At 44.9% G+C, this 18,826-nt stretch overlaps 1 protein-coding gene across 1 annotated transcript in view; it reads right to left on the bottom strand.

The window, feature by feature from the left end:
- Positions 1–18,826, bottom strand: part of BCAS2 (BCAS2 pre-mRNA processing factor) — a 52,365-nt gene that overhangs the window by 17,038 nt on the left and 16,501 nt on the right. The window contains exons 4-5 of the mRNA XM_056558378.1: positions 10,583–10,744; positions 10,438–10,488 (exon numbers count right to left, since the gene is read on the bottom strand). Coding sequence (XP_056414353.1) covers positions 10,438–10,488; positions 10,583–10,744 — 213 coding nt within the window. The remainder of the gene's footprint in view (positions 1–10,437; positions 10,489–10,582; positions 10,745–18,826) is intronic.

The raw sequence follows: 18,826 nt of genomic DNA, 5'->3' as shown, positions 1-18,826 counted from the left end.
TGACCACTGTCACTTTAAACATTAATAACTCTGGAATGCTTTTAGTTATCATTCTGATTCCGAGATTGTTTTTTCGTGACATATTCTACTTTAACTTAGTGGTAAAATTTTATGGTAACTTGCATCCTTTCTTGGTGAAAAATCCCAAAATTTGATGAAAAAAATGAAAATTTTGCATTTTTCTAACTTTGAAGCTCTCTGCTTGTAAGGAAAATGGATATTCAAAATATATTTTTTTGGGGTTCACATATACAATATGTCTACTTTATGTTTGCATCATAAAATTTATGAGTTTTTACTTTTGGAAGACACCAGAGGGCTTCAAAGTTCAGCAGCAATTTTGAAATTTTTCACAAAATTTTCAAACTCGCTATTTTTCATGGACCAGTTCACGTTTGAAGTGGATTTGAAGGGCCTTCATATTAGAAATGCCCCATAAAAGACCCCATTATAAAAACTACACCCCCCAAAGTATTCAAAATGACATTCAGTAAGTGTATTAACCCTTTAGGTGTTTCACAGGAATAGCAGCAAAGTGAAGGAGAAAATTCAAAATCTTCATTTTTTTACACTCGCATGTTCTTGTAGACCCAATTTTTGAATTTTTGCAAGGGATAAAAAGGAAAAATTTTTTACTTGTATTTGAAACCCAATTTCTCTCGAGTAAGCACATACCTCATATGTCTATGTTAATTGTTCGGCGGGCGCAGTAGAGGGCTCAGAAGGGAAGGAGCGACAAATGGTTTTTGGGGGGCATGCCGCATTTAGGAAGCCCCTTTGGTGCCAGGACAGCAAAAAAAAAACACATGGCATACCATTTTGGAAACTAGACCCCTCAGGGAACGTAACAAGGGGTAAAGTGAACCTTAATACCCTACAGGTATTTCACGACTTTTGCATATGTAAAAAAAATATATATTTTTTTTACCTAAAATGCTTGGTTTCCCAAAAATTTTACATTTTTAAAAAGGGTAATAGCAGAAAATACCCCCCAAAATTTGAAGCCCAATTTCTCCCGATACAGAAAACACCTCGCATGGGGGTGAAAAGTGCTCTGCTGGTGCACTACAGGTCTCAGAAGAGAAGGAGTCACATTTGGCTTTTTGAAAGCAAATTTTGCTCTGGGGGCATGCCGCATTTAGGAAGCCCTATGGTGCCAGAACAGCAAAAAAAAAACACATGGCTTACCATTTTGGAAACTAGACCCCTCGGGGAACGTAACAAGGGGTAATGTGAACCTTAATACCCTACAGGTGTTTCACGACTTTTGCATATGTAAAAAAATATATATTTTTTTTACCTAAAATGCTTGGTTTCCCAAAATTTTTACAATTTTAAAAAGGGTAATAGCAGAAAATACCCCCCAAAATTTGAAGCCCAATTTCTCCCGATTCAGAAAACACCCCATATGGGTGTGAAAAGTGCTCTGCTGGTGCACTACAGGTCTCAGAAGAGAAGGAGTCACATTTGGCTTTTTGAAAGTGAATTTTGCTCTGGGGGCATGCCGCATTTAGGAAGCCCCTATGGTGCCAGGACAGCAAAAAAAAAACACATGGCATACCATTTTGGAAACTAGACCCCTCGGGGAACGTAACAAGGGGTAATGTGAACCTTAATACCCTACAGGTGTTTCACGACTTTTGCATATGTAAAAAAATATACTTTTTTTTAACCTAAAATGCTTGGTTTCCCAAAATTTTTACAATTTTAAAAAGGGTAATAGCAGAAAATACCCCCCAAAATTTGAAGCCCAATTTCTCCCGATTCAGAAAACACCCCATATGGGTGTGAAAAGTGCTCTGCTGGCGCACTACAGGTCTCAGAAGAGAAGGAGTCACATTTGGCTTTTTGAAAGCGAATTTTGCTCTGGGGGCATGCCGCATTTAGGAAGCCCCTATGGTGCCAGGACAGCAAAAAAAAAAAACACATGGCATACTATTTTGGAAACTAGACCCCTCGGGGAACGTAACAAGGGGTAATTTGAACCTTAATACCCTACAGGTGTTTCACGACTTTTGCATATGTAAAAAAATATATATTTTTTTTACCTAAAATGCTTGTTTTCCCAAAAATTTTACATTTTTTAAAAGGGTAATAGCAGAAAATACCCCCCAAAATTTGAAGCCCAATTTCTCCCGAGTACGGCGATACCCCATATGTGGCCCTAAACTGTTGCCTTGAAATACGACAGGGCTCCAAAGTGAGAGCGCCATGCACATTTGAGGCCTAAATTAGGGACTTGCATAGGGGTGGACATAGGGGTATTCTACGCCAGTGATTCCCAAACAGGGTGCCTCCAGCTGTTGTAAAACTCCCAGCATGCCTGGACAGTCAACGGCTATCTGGCAATACTGGGAGTAGTTGTTTTGCAACAGCTGGAGGCTCCGTTTTGGAAACAGTGGCGTACCAGACGTTTTTCATTTTTATTGGGGAGGGGGGTTGTATAGGGGTATGTGTATATGTAGTGTTTTTTACTTTTTATTTTATTTTGTGTTAGTGTAGTGTAGTGTTTTTAGGGTACAGTCGCACGGGCGGGGGTTCACAGTAGTTTCTCGCTGGCAGTTTGAGCTACGGCAGAAAATTTGACGCAGCTCAAACTTGCAGCCGGATACTTACTGTAATCCTCCGCCCATGTGAGTGTACCCTGTACGTTCACATTGGGGGGGGGGGGGGAACATCCAGCTGTTGCAAAACTACAACTCCCAGCATGTACGGTCTATCAGTGCATGCTGGGAGTTGTAGTTTTGCAACCGCTGGAGGCTCCGTTTTGGAAACAGTGGCGTACCAGACCTTTTTCATTTTTATTGGGGAGGGGAGGGGTGCTGTGTAGGGGTGTGTGTATATGTAGTGTTTTTTACTTTTTATTTTATTGTGTGTTAGTGTAGTGTAGTGTTTTTAGGGTACAGTCGCACGGGCGGGGGGTTCACAGTAGTTTCTCGCTGGCAGTTTGAGCTGCGGCAGAAATTTTGCCGTACCTCAAACTTGCAGCCGGATACTAACTGTAATCCTCCGCCCATGTGAGTGTACCCTGTACGTTCACATTGGGGGGGGGGGGGAACATCCAGCTGTTGCAAAACTACAACTCCCAGCATGTACGGTCTATCAGTGCATGCTGGGAGTTGTAGTTTTGCAACAGCTGGAGGCACACTGGTTGTGAAACACCGAGTTTGGTAACAAACTCAGTGTTTTGCAACCAGTGTGCCTTCAGCTGTTGCAAAAGCTACAACCCCCAGCATGTACGGACAGCGGAAGGGCATGCTGGGTGTTGTAGTTATGCAACAGCTGTAGGCATACTACTTTGGCTGGGGATGCTGGGGATTGTAGTTATGCAACAGCTGGAGACACACTGGTTTACTACTTAACTCAGTGTGCCTTCAGCTGTTGCAAAACTACAACTCTCAGCAGTCACCGACAGCCAACGGGCATGCTGGGAGTTGTAGTTATGCAACCACCAGATGCACCACTACAACTCCCAGCATGCACTTTAGCTGATTGTGCAAGCTGGGAGTTGTAGTTACACAACAGCTGAAGGTACACTTTTCCATAGAAAGAATGTGCCTCCAGCTGTTGCAAAACTACAAGTCCCAGCATGCCCATAAGGGCATGCTGGGAGTTGTGGTGGTCTGCCTCCTGCTGTTGCATAACTACAGCTCCCAGCATGCCCTTTTTGCATGCTGGGAGCTGTTGCTAAGCAACAGCAGGAGGCTGTCACTCACCTCCAACGATCCTCGCCGCACAGGTCAGTCCCTCGTCGTCTCCGCCGCCGCAGCTGCTCCTGGGGCCCCGATCCCAACAGGGGCGCCGGGGATCGGGGTCCCCAGCACCGGGGGTCGTCTTCCCGCACCCGCTCACGTCCTCCGGAAGAGGGGCGGAGCGGGTTGCGGGAGTGACACCCGCAGCAGGCGCCCTGATTGGTCGGCCGGTAATCCGGCCGACGAATCAGGGCGATCGTGAGGTGGCACCAGTGCCACCTCACCCCTGCTGGCTCTGGCTGATCGGGGCCGTCTCTGACGGCCCCGATCAGCCAATAATTCCGGGTCACCGGGTCACTGGAGACCCGATTGACCCGGAATCCGCCGCAGATCGCTGGACTGAATTGTCCAGCGATCTGCGGCCATCGCCGACATGGGGGGTCATAATGACCCCCCTGGGCGATATGCCCCGATGCCTGCTGAACGATTTCAGCAGGCATCGGGGACCGGCTCCGCTCCAGATGGTTGCGGGGGGCCGGTAAAACACATGACGTTCTCATACGTCATGTGTCCTTAAGGACTCGGAAATGGAGACGTATGAGAACGTCATGTGTCCTTAAGGGGTTAATGGTGCGCCACACACACACACACACACACACACACACACACACACACACACACACACACGACTGCTGTCGTAGACGTAAGAGATGAAGGATGTATGTGGGGCAGGAAACATGCAGACAGTCTGACTTACAGATAGAAAGAGGCCCAATGAATCCACAGGGACACTCCAGTCGTGGGAGCAGCAGGAATGGGGGAGGTGAGCTGGTGGATGAGAAAGCCATGCAGATGCAACCTGGCTATATGGCTTAGGGACCGCGGCCACACCGAGTCCCCCATTTAGAACCCCACCCTAAAGGTGGGATACCAGCTTTCAGCCGTGAGAGCAGCAGGCATGTGGAGAGGGACCTGGTAAAGTAGGGAACCCTGCAAATCAGCATGTGGTGCATTGTATAGGCCCATGGAGCAACATGGGGTGACTCACTCGGAACTACACCTTCGCAGTGCGTTAGCTGAACTTCCGCCACAGTGTGGGAAGTGTATGGTAGTGGACCAGACATAGCAGCAAACCATGCAGACAACTGTCTGGCTGACTGGTATAGGATTCCCGAAAGCACAGCAACACTACTACAAACCCGGGCACAGGAGTGCGGCTGATCTGATGGGTGACCCATTGGTGTAGGAGACCATGCAGACGTAAGACTGGCTGACTGACATCAGTCCCTTGTACCTGTAGGGAAACTCGTACAGATTCATCACACCAACATTGAGGTACTACAGTGAGATGGGAGGCCGACGACAGCAGAAACAGTGCAGACAATGGTCTGGCTGAACGAGTACACCTCCAGGTGCTGGTGATAAAGGGACACAGCCATATAGGCAATAGCTGTGCCCCTATAACGCATGTGGAAGGGCGGGGAGGCCTAGAAGCCACGGTTAGAATCTCTGCCACCCTGAGAGACAGGAGGCGCATTGCATCCCCGTCGCCCTGCATAGGGCACGCCAGGTCACCCCACCGGACACCGTGCACTAGCAGTGAGGTACCAGAACTCTAGCCACAGTTACATCAGCCCTTGTATAAGAGAGAGAGGCGCGGTGGAGAAAACCATGCAGACCACTGTCCGTCTTACTGCTATGTGTCCATAGTAGACAACTGGTCACTCCAGTGAACACCTGGCACTAGAAACGGGGTACGATTATCCAGCCACAGATGCGGCAGTTGTGAGATGAGCGACAGGAGAGTCTACTATCTACTATCTGGCATAATGACAGCAGGTCCAGTCCATGACCACGCAGGGACACTTCCACAGAGACCTCGCACTGGACAAGGGGATCTGGGGCACTGGCCGCAGGTGTGGCAGCCTGAAGAGGAGGGAATATTGTATGACAGACATGTCATGGCGTGGCACTCACCAGGGTTACAGTCAGTGACTGTTCTTCTCTACCACTATCCTTCAAGGGATCGTGAATCCCTTGGCAACGACCTGCCAAGGCGAGTCACATACGCTCCCTGACAGAATGAGAACTTTGCCGAGAGTAGGTATGCCAGTGGCATATCTCAACCGATTCAATGTAAACTGCTATATCAGCCATACAGGGTGGTGGAAACAATAAAGCGGCCCCCATATATAGTCCCAGAAGGAGAGCCCAGCAGATATTAAGCTGAAAAGAACAGAGTGTACAGGGCTTGTGCCTCAATACTCTGACCAAAGGCTAAGCATTCCAATACATGGGATGCACTGAACCAGCGGAAGCTGCCCTATAAGTCAGACGCCTAGGGTGACAGAGAGAGCTTCAAACTCTGCCCCCGTTCCGAAAGATCCAATCAATATATGTTCTCGAATAGAGGAAGTATCGGATAGTAAACTGATACTACACTTGATCTTAGTCAGACTGAAAATCGACAAGTATGACCTAAAGGCATACTAGAAAGGTAGGCAACCTGGGGGAGCCGAAGTGTCCGTGGGATGACCCAGCCAGAGCGTGCGCACCACTCTGGGAACAAGGGGTCACTGACCTCCCTATCAGAGGGGGAAGTGGGCCGAGCTCGCGCCTGAACGTACAGGCCGAAGCCGTGGCCTAAATTTATAGTACCCCCGCACTCCGGCTGCCAGAGCTGAGCGACGGCCGGAAACTAAAAGTAAAAGACGCCAGCCAGCGCTACTCCGCAGCCGGCAGTGGGGGAAGGTGCTGCCCGACAAGGAAAACTGCAGCAGGAGGAAGGGGAGATACAGAAAATTCGGGACCCCTACAGAGGATCGGCGCAGGGAATTCAGCCACGTTAGGTGCCAGCATACCTGAGAGAGCGCAGCACAGAGCGCTGCGCAAGTGGGACCCCGCCTCCCAACAGTAAAATCATGATGGCGGGCATTCATTAACCCCCTAAGCCTCCCCTGTCCTCACATGTTAACCCCTGCAGGACCCTTCAGAGAGGAAGTACAGCTCCACAACAGAGTAAAGAAAAGATCCTTGCCCGATTACTGGAAGGGGAACAAGGGGCATACTCATCTGAAATCGCCAATACTCACCTGCAGATTTCTTTAACCAGCTAGGTGTCACCTGCATCATGCCAGGCTGCATCAGCAAGACAAGCAGGGACTATGGGGGGACCCAGACCCAAGGTACTACCCATGGTGCTGGCCGTAGGTGAGAAGGGGTTAACAGCACACACTATGCCCTGTGCCCCTTCATCACATAAGGGGGAACAGGTAGGGCCATGCTACCGAACACCCACCTGAAAACGGAAAATAAAAGGAATGAAAAAACTAACTAGACATCCCTAACTGTAAAACAAGAAAAAGACCAGGTCTGGAGAACTCCAGACCTGTGTCTGCCTCCTACTGATCCTAAGCTGAAACTGATTACCTCACTTCCAGTGGGTGGGTATATTCTGCCAGGGAGGAGCAGACTTCCCCCCCCCCCCTTAGTGTCAGCACCTCCTAGTGGCAAGAGCATATACCCGTCAGTAACGGTGTCCCCCAATGAAGAGCGACCGAGAAAAATAATAGCTGGGGAGTGATAAATAAAGTAGCAAGAATAGTATAAGAATCACAAGAAAAATACTAATATCATCGTCATCATAATATCATAGTCATCATTATGATAGTCAGTCATCATTATGATATCATAGCCATCGTGCTCTACTAGGTATCCAGATAACTTGGGGTTTAAATTAAATGAAATATTTATTATATAAATGACATCCGTCATATAAGAAGATAAATAAGATTGAAAGTGTGCAACAGGGCCCTTGGGGCTGTTCAAATATAGAAAAATAAATCACTTGATGTTACAATTTTAACAATTAGTTATTTTTAAACCATTGAGGAAGAGTCTGGTGGGAGTCCAAATTTGTGACACTTTTTAGTCCTTAGAAAAAAAAATATATATAAAAAGGCTAGATTGCATCTCCAGTGGACAAAGACGTATATGTGGTACTGAATCCCCTGTTGGGAAAAGCTCATGAGGAAAAAATTCAGACAGCAAGTCCCCTGTAGGCAAAGACTGTCCTGTGCCACATATATTTGTTGAAAGTAATAACGCTGGTAAACAAAGTTTTTTTTTCTTGGACACCGAGTACTTATGTATTTTTCTATGCCAATTTGGAATCAGTCGTCAGAAATAGTCAGGCAGCAGTTTTCCACAATTGCATTTTTCCATTGTTGCGGGTAGAGATGAGCGAAGTTACAGTAATTCGATTCGTCACGAACTTCTCTTCTCGGCAGTTGCTAACTGTAGCCTGCATAAATAAAGTTCAGCTTTTTAGGTGCTCCGGTGGGCTGGTAGACCTTCTCCTAGGACTGTATCCACCTTTTCCAGTCCACCAGAGCACCTGAAAGCTGAACTAATTTATGCAGGCTAAAGTCAGCAACTGCCGAGCCGAGAAGTTTGTGACGAACAAAATCCCTGTAACTTCGCTCATCTCTAGTTGCGGGTTAACCTAACCAGCCATAATACTCTATACAACCGCAACTGCCATTAATAATAGAGTTTAAGCTATTTTAAGTTGTAAGCAAATGCAAAAAAGTTTTTCAAAGTTTTAAATGTGTGTTACTCAACAACTCTACCTGACACACAAATATGGAAAGCAGATTCAGAATCAGTGGGGAAAATACTATAAAGACCCTCTATTTGATCAAAGTAACATGCAATTTGTTCCCTGTGAGGAAGGTTACCATGTTAAAGATGGCCCATTACTGTTGCTTTGCGAAACAAGAAGTATTCCTACCGGGCACCTCTCACCGATCTTGCGTTAGTTTATGCTTAGTGCTGTCCTCCTCTCTGTTCACTCGATCATGCATGGCCAATGGCAAGCTGACCACATTAGTGAGCTATGGGATACCGGTGAGCTAAGGGAGGCCGACTGCTAGAGTGACACTAGCTCACTCGTGCAGCCATTGGACAGTTGCATGTATGTTCGGCTGAGTAGGGGAAAAGGGCAATGCTAAGAACAGCACTAAGTAATCACAGCACAAACTAACACCAGATCGGTGAGAGGTGCCTGGCACCAATACATGTTCCCATCAAGAACAGTAATGGGCAGTGTTTAACATGGTCAACTTCCCCAGATGTTAAATACTTTTATGTGCAATTAGATTATTTAATAGTACATTTTATAGTACTGATCAGTACTATTGGCAATCCTCTTGTACAACTTGACTCTGCAGTCTGTACAAGAAGCTAGGCCATTCGGCGTGGCAGAGGTGGTAAGAGACCCCACCACCCCCATTAGCGGTAAGTCTCCAGCTGCTCATAGCAGCCAGAACTCAGCCGCTATAAAGCAAGTGCAGGTCCTAAGCTTGCTTCAAAGCCATGCTGTAAGTGTACGGCACTGTGCATAATGTACCTTGCCGCAAAGTCATACCATTTATAGTGCATGTCCTTAACCCCTTAAGGACTCAGGGTTTTTCCGTTTTTTCCTCCTTACCTTTTAAAAATCATAACCCTGTAAATTTTCCACCTAAAAATCCATATTATGGCTTATTTTTTGCTTCGCCAATTCTACTTTGCAGTGACATTAGTCATTTTACCCAAAAATGCACGGCGAAACGGAAAAAAAAAAATAATTGTGGGACAAAATCGAAAAAAAAACGCCATTTTGTAACTTTTGGGGGCTTCCGTTTCTACGCAGTGCATATTTCGGTAAAAATTACACCTTATTATTCTGGAGGTCCATACGGTTAAAATGATACCCTACTTATATAGGTTTGATTTTGTCGCACTTCTGGAAAAAATCATAACTACATGCAGGAAAATTTATACGTTTAAAAATGTCATCTTCTGACCCCTATAACTTTTTTTATTTTTCCACGTACAGGGCGGTATGACTAATTTTTTGCGCCGTGATCTGAAGTTTTTATCGGTATGATTTTTGTTTTGATCGGACTTTTTGATCACTTTTTATTCATTTTTTAATGTTATAAAAAGTTACCAAAATACGCTTTTTTGGACTTTGGAATTTTTTTGCGCGTACGCCATTGACTGTACGGCTTAATTATATAATTTTATAGTTCGGACATTTACGCACGCGGCGATACCACATATGTTTATTTTTTTTTTTATTACACTTATTTTTTTTATGGGAAAAGGGGGGTGATTCAAACTTTTATTAGGGAAGGGGTTAAATGACCTTTATTAACACTTTTTTTTACTTTTTTTTTGCAGTGTTATAGGTCCCATAGGGACCTATAACACAGCACACACTGATCTCTCATCCTGATCACAGGCGTATATTAACACGCCTGTGATCAGCATTATCGGCGCTTGACTGCTCCTGCCTGGATCTCAGGCACGGAGCAGTCATTCGCCGATCGGACACCGAGGAGGCAGGTAAGGGCCCTCCCGATGTCCGATCAGCTGTTCGGGACGCCGCGATTTCACCGCGGCGGTCCCGAACAGCCCGACTGAGCAGCCGGGATACTTTCAGTTTCACTTTAGAAGTGGCGGTCAGCTTTGACCGCCGCTTCTAAAGGGTTAATACCGCACATCGCCGCGATCGGCGATGTGTGGTATTAGCCGCGGGTCCTGGCCGTTGATTAGCGCCGGGACTGACGCGATATGATGCGGGATTGCGGCGCGATCCCGCTTCATATCGCGGGAGCCGGCGCAGGACGTAAATATACGTCCTGCGTCGTTAAGGGGTTAAAAGTTTTATTTTGGTAAGGATAATGTATATACGCACCTTAACTTCTGAAGATCCTTTTGTGCAGATTCAATCATATGAACTAGATTTCTAAAACAGAAAAAGAAGTGAGCTTCAATTTGAAACACCATCCGCAGCTTCAATTTTAGTGACTACTTTACTACTACACTGCTTTTCAACTCACTCATTATAGACCCTCCAGGCATTACAGCCATGCTGAGACATGATTTCCAGATTCTCTATACGAACAGCCTGATGCTCTAGCTGAGCCATTGAATTGTTGACACACTCCTGCCATGCAGTGATATCATTCCTCTGGCCAGATGAAGGTGCAGGTAATTCATATCTGGGAAAAAAATAAAAATTATATTTCTAGATAAAAGTAATATTCAATACAAAATAGGATCTAAATGACAAAGGAAAAAGCAAACATTATGCTTCCATACTAACACAAAGTGTCAGGCATTACACAACTGATTGTGGTGCCAAAAACAAATAAAAAAATAAAAAAAACACTGCCGGGTTACTCAGGGAGCTGATCGGGACCACTACAACAAAATCAAAGGGTCCTGATCAGCTAAGAGGACGGGCGGAGGTCTCTTACCCCCTCACATTCCATTGGTGCTCCTTCACTGCAGGCAGCCTAAGCAGCCTTAAGGCATGAAGTAATAGAGCGCAGTTAACCCTGATCAATCCTGTTCTATGGGACAGGATCGTTGAGTGTATGCAGTTGAAAGATTGCATGTAATATTCCCCTGTTAATGTAAATAAGCCCTTTCCGTAATAAAAGTTAAAATCACCCCCCCCCCACCATTTTTCAAATCTAAACAAAAATAAACACGAGGTATCGCTGCATACGGAAATGTCCAAAGTATTAAAATATTACATTAATGAAACTGTACGTCAATAGTATAAATGTACCTAAAATACGAAGAAAAAATAATAATAATAATAATAATAATAATAATAATAATAATAAAACCTTCTCATAGGGGTCTGTAGGTAGAAAATTAAAAAAGAGGGTATAAACAAATAGAACTCACTTTGGGAAAAAAAATAAAAATAAATAAATAAAGCTTTTAACCAGGTTTTTTGAGCCATTAAAACTTTTTTAGCCCGTAAATGGGCAAAAAAAAGTGTGTGTGAACCAGGGGCATAGGAACTTGGGGGGATGGATCCCCCCCCCAGGAATTCCTGCTGGGGGACAGATAATGAAGTTAGCCAAATGCTGCCAGGGCATGCTGGGAGTTGTAGTTTTGCAAAAGCTAGCTACACACTGTTTGGTAGAGATCCATACATAAACACATAGGGGGGCATTTATCATTGGGTTTACACCACTTCAATGTTCAAAATGTCCCTGCCAATTTTGCGCAATAGCATTTTTTTGCACAATTTTCAGTAGAACATCTTTCAAAGTTGTCTACTGTTTGGTGCACCGTACCCCACTTTTAGCAGTGGAGCTGTATTTATTATTTGAGCAAATTAAATTTAGAAGTTTTTTTTTTTGGCGCAAACCTACACCACCCAATAGGACACATACAATAGTGTCAGATGCCAGATCAGAAAGCTTAAACCAATCTCTGCAGTTCACTGATTTCTATAATTGCACAAAATTTATCAAGTCCTGTGCACCCTTTTGGTAGCAACTGAGCAAACAATACACCAAGCAAACAGGGGTAAAATCTTTACTACCTTACACCAACATTGATAAATATCCCCCATACAGTACTCTGAAAACTAAAATACAGAGCGCGCAGGAGGCGGAGGGATGCAATGAATATAGATTAGCTGGGCCGAGAGCTGATGTCACAGTGCCCTAGACCAGTGTTTCCCAACCCAGTCCTCAAGGCACACCAACAGTCCAGGATTTTAATTTTTCCCTGTTCTATTGCAATGGAGTAACTGAAAAAAAAAACGGAATGTTGGTGTGCCTTGAGGACTGGGTTGGGAAACACTGCCGTAGACATTGATCGTAACCCTGCCTGTGCCACTTGCCGCTCATTTGCATATTCTGAAAAATTTAAATAATGGAAGAAAGGTGGGACAGATTCAGGCATGGTGAGCTTCGTTTTAATCAGGGTCACCCCCACTACCAGCTAGTACCACTGGTCAGTGCGGGTGACTCTGCTGACAGTTTTCCTTTAACTACAGTTATAGGGAACCGGTCATCAGTTGTATGCTGCCCAAACCACAGGTAGTATAAAACTGGTGCAGTCATTGCATTCGTGGGACACTATGAATTACACTGAGACACTCAGGTGTTTCAGAGTAATCATAATTTAAAAATGCCACCGTGACCTGGGTCCTTGGGGGTGGGTCCAGGTCCTTGTGCAAAATATAGCTGGGGATAAAAAACCTTTTAACAACCACCTCTCAAAATCTGAAACATTGCGCTGGTTGTTTACAAAAAAAAAAATTTATTTTCTCCCTAACTTCTGTGTTTCTAAAGAAATTTGTTAAAGGAGTACTCCACTACTTTACTTCTTATACCCTATCTCTTCACCCATGGAGTGAGGGTCGACACCCCCTCTTCATTTATCTCTTTGGGAGAGCAGGAGGTACATTAGCACAGCACTCATGTATCACTGGCTCTCCCACAGAGATTAATGCACTAGGAAAGTGCCATGCAAGAAAATGCAGGGGGTGCCAGTGGTCGGACCCCTTGTGATTAGATACTTATCCCCTATCCTGTGGATAGTAATATTGGTCTCAGTATACAGGATTCAGTCAGTAACAGTTTGATGGTAATATGTATGGTGATAATGGGGAAGATTCATCAAAACTTGTGCAGAGGAAAAGTTGACCAGTTGCCCATAGCAACCAGATTACTTTCATTTTTGAAAAGGCCTCTGAAAAATTAATGAAGCAATTTGATTGGTTGCTATGGGCAACTGGTGGACTTTTCCTCTGCACAGGTTTTGATAAATCTCCCCCAATATTCCTCCTTATATACTGTTTTATTTAGTAAGTGCATGACTTAAAAAGGTATACAGTATAATTGTGCATGGAAAATGTACTTTATTACATCAAATGTGTACAGGCAAAGTTTCTCTGGAGAAAAGTCCTGGAGGGAGCTGAAACCTTTCCTGTACACATTGATGTAATATGTATACCTTGTTTCCTGGTTTTACCTGGAGTGCTGCAGTGGACTTGCTTTAGTATCCTTATTGAGACTTGGTCTCTCACAGACTGCCTGACGCTGCTTTTGCTTGGTGGCTTCTACCTTAAAGTGCTGCTGTTATTGTTTGTTTTGTATAATATAATATAACATAATATAATATAAAAAAAAAAAAAATATATATATATATATATATATATATATATATATATATATATATGCGCATGTGTGTGTATCCTAATTACCGTATTATTTAAGGGAATCTGTCATCAGTGTCACCTGTTGGTAGTCGCCAGAATAAGGAAGATAGACGAACTGGACCATGGATCTGGGGCAAGTAATGGCAGGGATGGCACTGACGACAGGTTCCCTTGGAGTCTGTCATGTGGCGCACTTGATACAGCGCCCCTTGACTCAAAGCTTGAGTCAAAAGGGAAAAGCATCAAGCCTGCAACATGAGGAAACAGAAGCCGGGCAAATCAAATGCCAGACTTCATTGTCCCTTCCCTAAGGCTGCCACAATGCTTAGTGGCTGGTATACAAATATTTCCAGGGCTGGTTTTTATCCCAAATCCAGACCTGGTGAAGGAGTCCATGTGGCCTAGCTGCGGGTGGCTGAGCCTCAGACGCTGTTTTTCTGGGGCCTCAGTGTCGATCTCCACTCATGGAGAATGGCTTTGGGGGGGGAAGGGGGTGTATATGCATGATGTGTGTACAGTATGTAATGTATGATGTGGGGGGCGGGTGGATGTATGGTATGTGTATGCATGTATAGATGCTGTGTGTATCTACATAATGTATGTGTAAGGCTTCGTTCACACTGCCGCTGCGCTCTGTCATGAACGTCCGTCAAACTGTCAAAACATGTGAAGAGATCTACTTAATGGGGGTACCTACCTACTCTTTCCCCAATCCCCATATCTACTTTACTGTGCGATAATCCAAGGGTTTAAGCACCTATAGCGCTCCATACGGTAATATTAAAAAGAGTACGGATCCTAAAATGTTTGTCTGGCAGGTTCTGTGGAGACGAACTGTGGATGGAAGAATCGGCATGACGGTCTGTGCCGGATGGAGAAGAAAAAGCAAAAGTGAATGACTCCGATCACAGACGACGTCACCTGGTGTAACTGTATGTAATCACATATGGTCTGTAGAACCAAGGTCACTGTGTACAGTGATTTTATTCAGTATCAGTATGGTAATATTATCCAGTCATATGGTGGTAATGGTAGTGGTCATATTGTGGCGGTATTATTGGCGATACCGGTCTGTGTATAGTGGTTTCATTGGAGATTCTGGTCTGTGTACAGTGGTTAGATTTAGTATCAGTGTGGTGGCATTATCTCATCACTATATGGTGGTAAAGGTAGTGGTCATGGTGTAGTGCAATTATTTGTCCCTTGTAGTGGTGATAATGGTCTCTGTAAAGTTCCTTTTTTCATATTATCCCATCATTATATGGTGGTAATGGTCATAGTGTCCCTTGTATAGTAGTTTAATTGGAGATAGTCTGTGTACGGTCGTAGTAGTGGTCTTAACCCCTTAAGGACGGACCCATTTTTTACCTCTATGACCAGGCTCTTTTTTTATTTGACATGCATCTCTTTAAACGGTAATAACTTTAGATCGCTTTTTCTGAGCAGAGCGATTCCGAGATAGTTTTTTCGTGACATATTGTACTTTATATAACTGGTGCATTTTTTTTGCCACATGAAGCTTTTTTTGTGAAAAACTTCAAAATATTGTGAAAAACGAACACTTCTGGCTTTTTTTTTTATGGTGTACACTGTGCGGTAAAAGTGATGTTATATTTATCCTGTGGGTCAGTACGATTATGGCGATACCCATTTCATATAGCTTTCTATGCTCTTTTTCCTTTTCTGAGCAAAATTCTTTTTCTGCCATTAATCTTCCAACAGCCGTAACTTTTTTATTTTTCGTCCGACATCATTGAGTAAGGGCTTATTTTTGGTGATGAGCTGTACTTTTTATTGGTATCATTGGTACCATTTTTGTGCTACGCAATTTGATCTTTTTAATTCCACTATTTGTACTAAAATTGGCGAATTTTGCACTTTTTTTACGGCGTTCACCGTGCGGGATAATTTACATTTAGTTTTATAGTACACGTCATTACGTACGTGGCAATACCTATTATGCATATGATTTGTGTTTTTGATAATACAGGGCTTTTATTGGGAAAGGGGCATTTTTTTTTTACATTTCATAGTTTTATTGAAGAACTTTTTATTTTTTACAGGTTATACTATGCTGCAATATATTTGTACTGCAGCACAGTATAACCTGATGAGACACACACACAAACACACACTACAGCCTGTGCGATCTAGCCTCTGGCTGGATCTCACAGGCTTCCGTAGCAGGCATACAGGAGGTCATGATCTGACCTCCTGCTGCCATAGCGACCAACAGCGACCCTCGATTGTATCGCGGTGCCGCAGTTGGAGAACAGGGGGAGAGCGCTCCCCCTGTCAACACCATAGATGCTGTGATCAGGATTGTTCACTGCATCTATGGGGTTAATGCTGCCGGGACCGACGCGGTCGCGGCTCTGGCAGCGGTACTCCGGCTGTGATTGACAGCCGGTTCCCATCGCCGATCTCCTGCGCTGCCCGTGGCAGTGCCGGAGATCGCCATGACGTATGCATACGCCCAATTGCGCGAATGTGTCGGATGATTGGATGTATGCATACGTCCTATAGCGGGAAGGGGTTAATGGGGATATTGGTCTAACATCTTATCCCCTATCCTTTGGATAGGGGATAAGATGTGTGCAGGAGTACCCCTTTAAAGAGGCAGGGATTTTTCATTTTTGCACTTTTTTTCAGTTTTTTCCTCCTAGCCTTCTAATGTTTTGAATTTCCCACCTACCCATACGGGGCTTGTTTTTCCCACCGCCAATTGTACTTTGTAATGACGTCACTCGTTTTAGCACAAATTTTTAGTTAAAAAAAAAATTTTATGGAACCAAAAAATAAATAAATACCGTATTTATCGGGGTATACCACGCACCGGCCTATAACACGCACCCTCATTTTACCAAGGATATTTGGGTAAAAAAAGTTTTTTACCCAAATATCCATGATAAAATGAGGGTGCGTGTGTGCGCGTGTATACCCCGATACACCCCCAGGAAAGGCAGGGGGAGAGAGGCCGTCGCTGCCCGCTTCTCTCCCCCTGCCTTTCCTGGGGTCTAGAGCGCTGCTGTCGGCCCTTTTCACCCCCTGGTTATCGGCGCCGCTGGCCGTTCTGCCCCCTGACTATCGGTGCCGGCGCCGATAGCCAGGGGGAGAGAAGCGGCGCCGACAGCCAGGGGGGAGAGAAGGGGCAGCGGCACCCATTGCCGGCGCCGCTGCCCCGTTGCCTCCCCCATCCCCGGTGGCATAATTACCTGAGTCGGGTCCGCGCTGCTCCAGGCCTCCGTCGTGCGTCCCCAGTGTCGTTGCTATGCACGGCGCGGCGCTCTGACGTCATGCGCCGAGCCGTTCAACGCATAGCAATGACGCCGGGGACGCACGACCAGGGGGTGAAAAGGGCCGACATCAGCGCTCTGGACCCCAGGAAAGGCAGGGGGAGAGAAGCGGGCAGCGACGGCCTCTCTCCCCCTGCCTTTCCTGGGGGTGTATCGGCGTATAACATGCACACAGACTTTAGGCTAAAAATTTTAGCCTAAAAAGTGCGTGTTATATGCCGATAAATACGGTAAATAAAATAGAATCTGCCACTTTGTCATTTTTTCTGAAAAGTACACTGGGTAGAAACATAAGCCCCTAAAATTTTCATACCAGTAAAAATGAACATAGACCCCAGACGCCTAAAAGACACACTGCCTTAAAGGGGTACTCTGGAGGAAGATGATTTTTTTCATATCAAATGGCTCCAGAAAGTGAAACACCTCTTTCCATGTCTGTCCAAAGCAGGAGAGATTTGTTATGGGGATTTTCTCCTACTCTGGACAGTTCCTAACATGGACAGAGATGGCAGCAGAGAGCACTGGGGTCAGACTGGAAAGAACTACACAGCTTCCTCTGGAGTATACAGCAGCTGATGAGTTCTGGAAGGATTAAGATTTTTAATTAGAACTCATTTACAAATCTGTTTTACTTTCTGGAACCAGTAGATTTAAAAGAAAAAACGTTTTCCACCGGCGTACCCCTTTAACCCCTTAACGACGCAGGACATATATTTACGTCCTGCGCCGGCTCCCACGATATGAAGCGGGATCGCGCCGCGATCCTGCATCATATTGTGCCGGTCCTGGCGCTCATCAACGGCCGGGACCCGCGTCTAATACCACACATCACCGATCGCGGCGATGTGCGGTATTAACCCTTTAGAAGCGGCGGTCAAAGCTGACCGCCGCTTCTAAAGTGAACCTGAAAGTGACCCGGCTGCTCAGTCGGGCTGTTCGGGACCGCCGCGGTGAAATCGCGGCGTCCCGAACAGCTGACCGGACACCGGGAGGGTCCATACCTGCCTCTTCGGTGTCCGATCGACGAATGACTGCTCCGTGCCTGAGATCCAGGCAGGAGCAGTCAAGCGCCGATAATGCTGATCACAGGCGTGTTAATACACGCCAGTGATCAGCATAGGAGATCAGTGTGTGCAGTGTTATAGGTCCCTATGGGACCTATAACACTGCAAAAAAAAAGTTAAAAAAAAGTGTTAATAAAGGTCATTTAACCCCTTCCCTAATAAAAGTTTGAATCACCCCCCTTTTCCCATAAAAAAAATAAAACAGTGTAAAAAAAAATAAAAAAAAATAAACATGTGTGGTATCGCCGTGTGCGTAAATGTTCGAACTATAAAAATATATCATTGATTAAACCGCACGGTCAATGGCGTACGCGCAAAAAAATTCCAAAGTCCAAAAAAGCGTATTTTGGTCACTTTTTATACCATAAAAAAATGAATAAAAAGTGATCAAAAAGTCAGATCAAAACAAAAATCATGGCGCAAAAAAATGAGTCCTCATACCGCCCTGTATGTGGAAAAATAAAAAAGTTATAGGGGTCAGAAGATGACATTTTTAAACGTATAAATTTTCCTGCATGTAGTTATGATTTTTTCCAGAAGTGCGACAAAATCAAACCTATATAAGTAGGGTATCATTTTAACCGTATGGACCTACAGAATAATGATAAGGTGTAATTTTTACCGAAATATGCACTGCGTAGAAACGGAAGCCCCCAAAAGTTACAAAATGGCGGGGGGGGGGGGGGGGGGTTGGGGGGTTTCGATTTTGTCGCACAATGATTTTTTTCCCCGTTTCGCCGTGCATTTTTG

Source organism: Hyla sarda, chromosome 2, assembly GCF_029499605.1.
Source record: "Hyla sarda isolate aHylSar1 chromosome 2, aHylSar1.hap1, whole genome shotgun sequence".
Classification (NCBI taxonomy): domain Eukaryota; kingdom Metazoa; phylum Chordata; class Amphibia; order Anura; family Hylidae; genus Hyla; species Hyla sarda.
The sequence above is the reverse complement of the archived record's forward strand: the minus strand, read 5'-3'. Positions and strand labels throughout refer to the sequence as shown.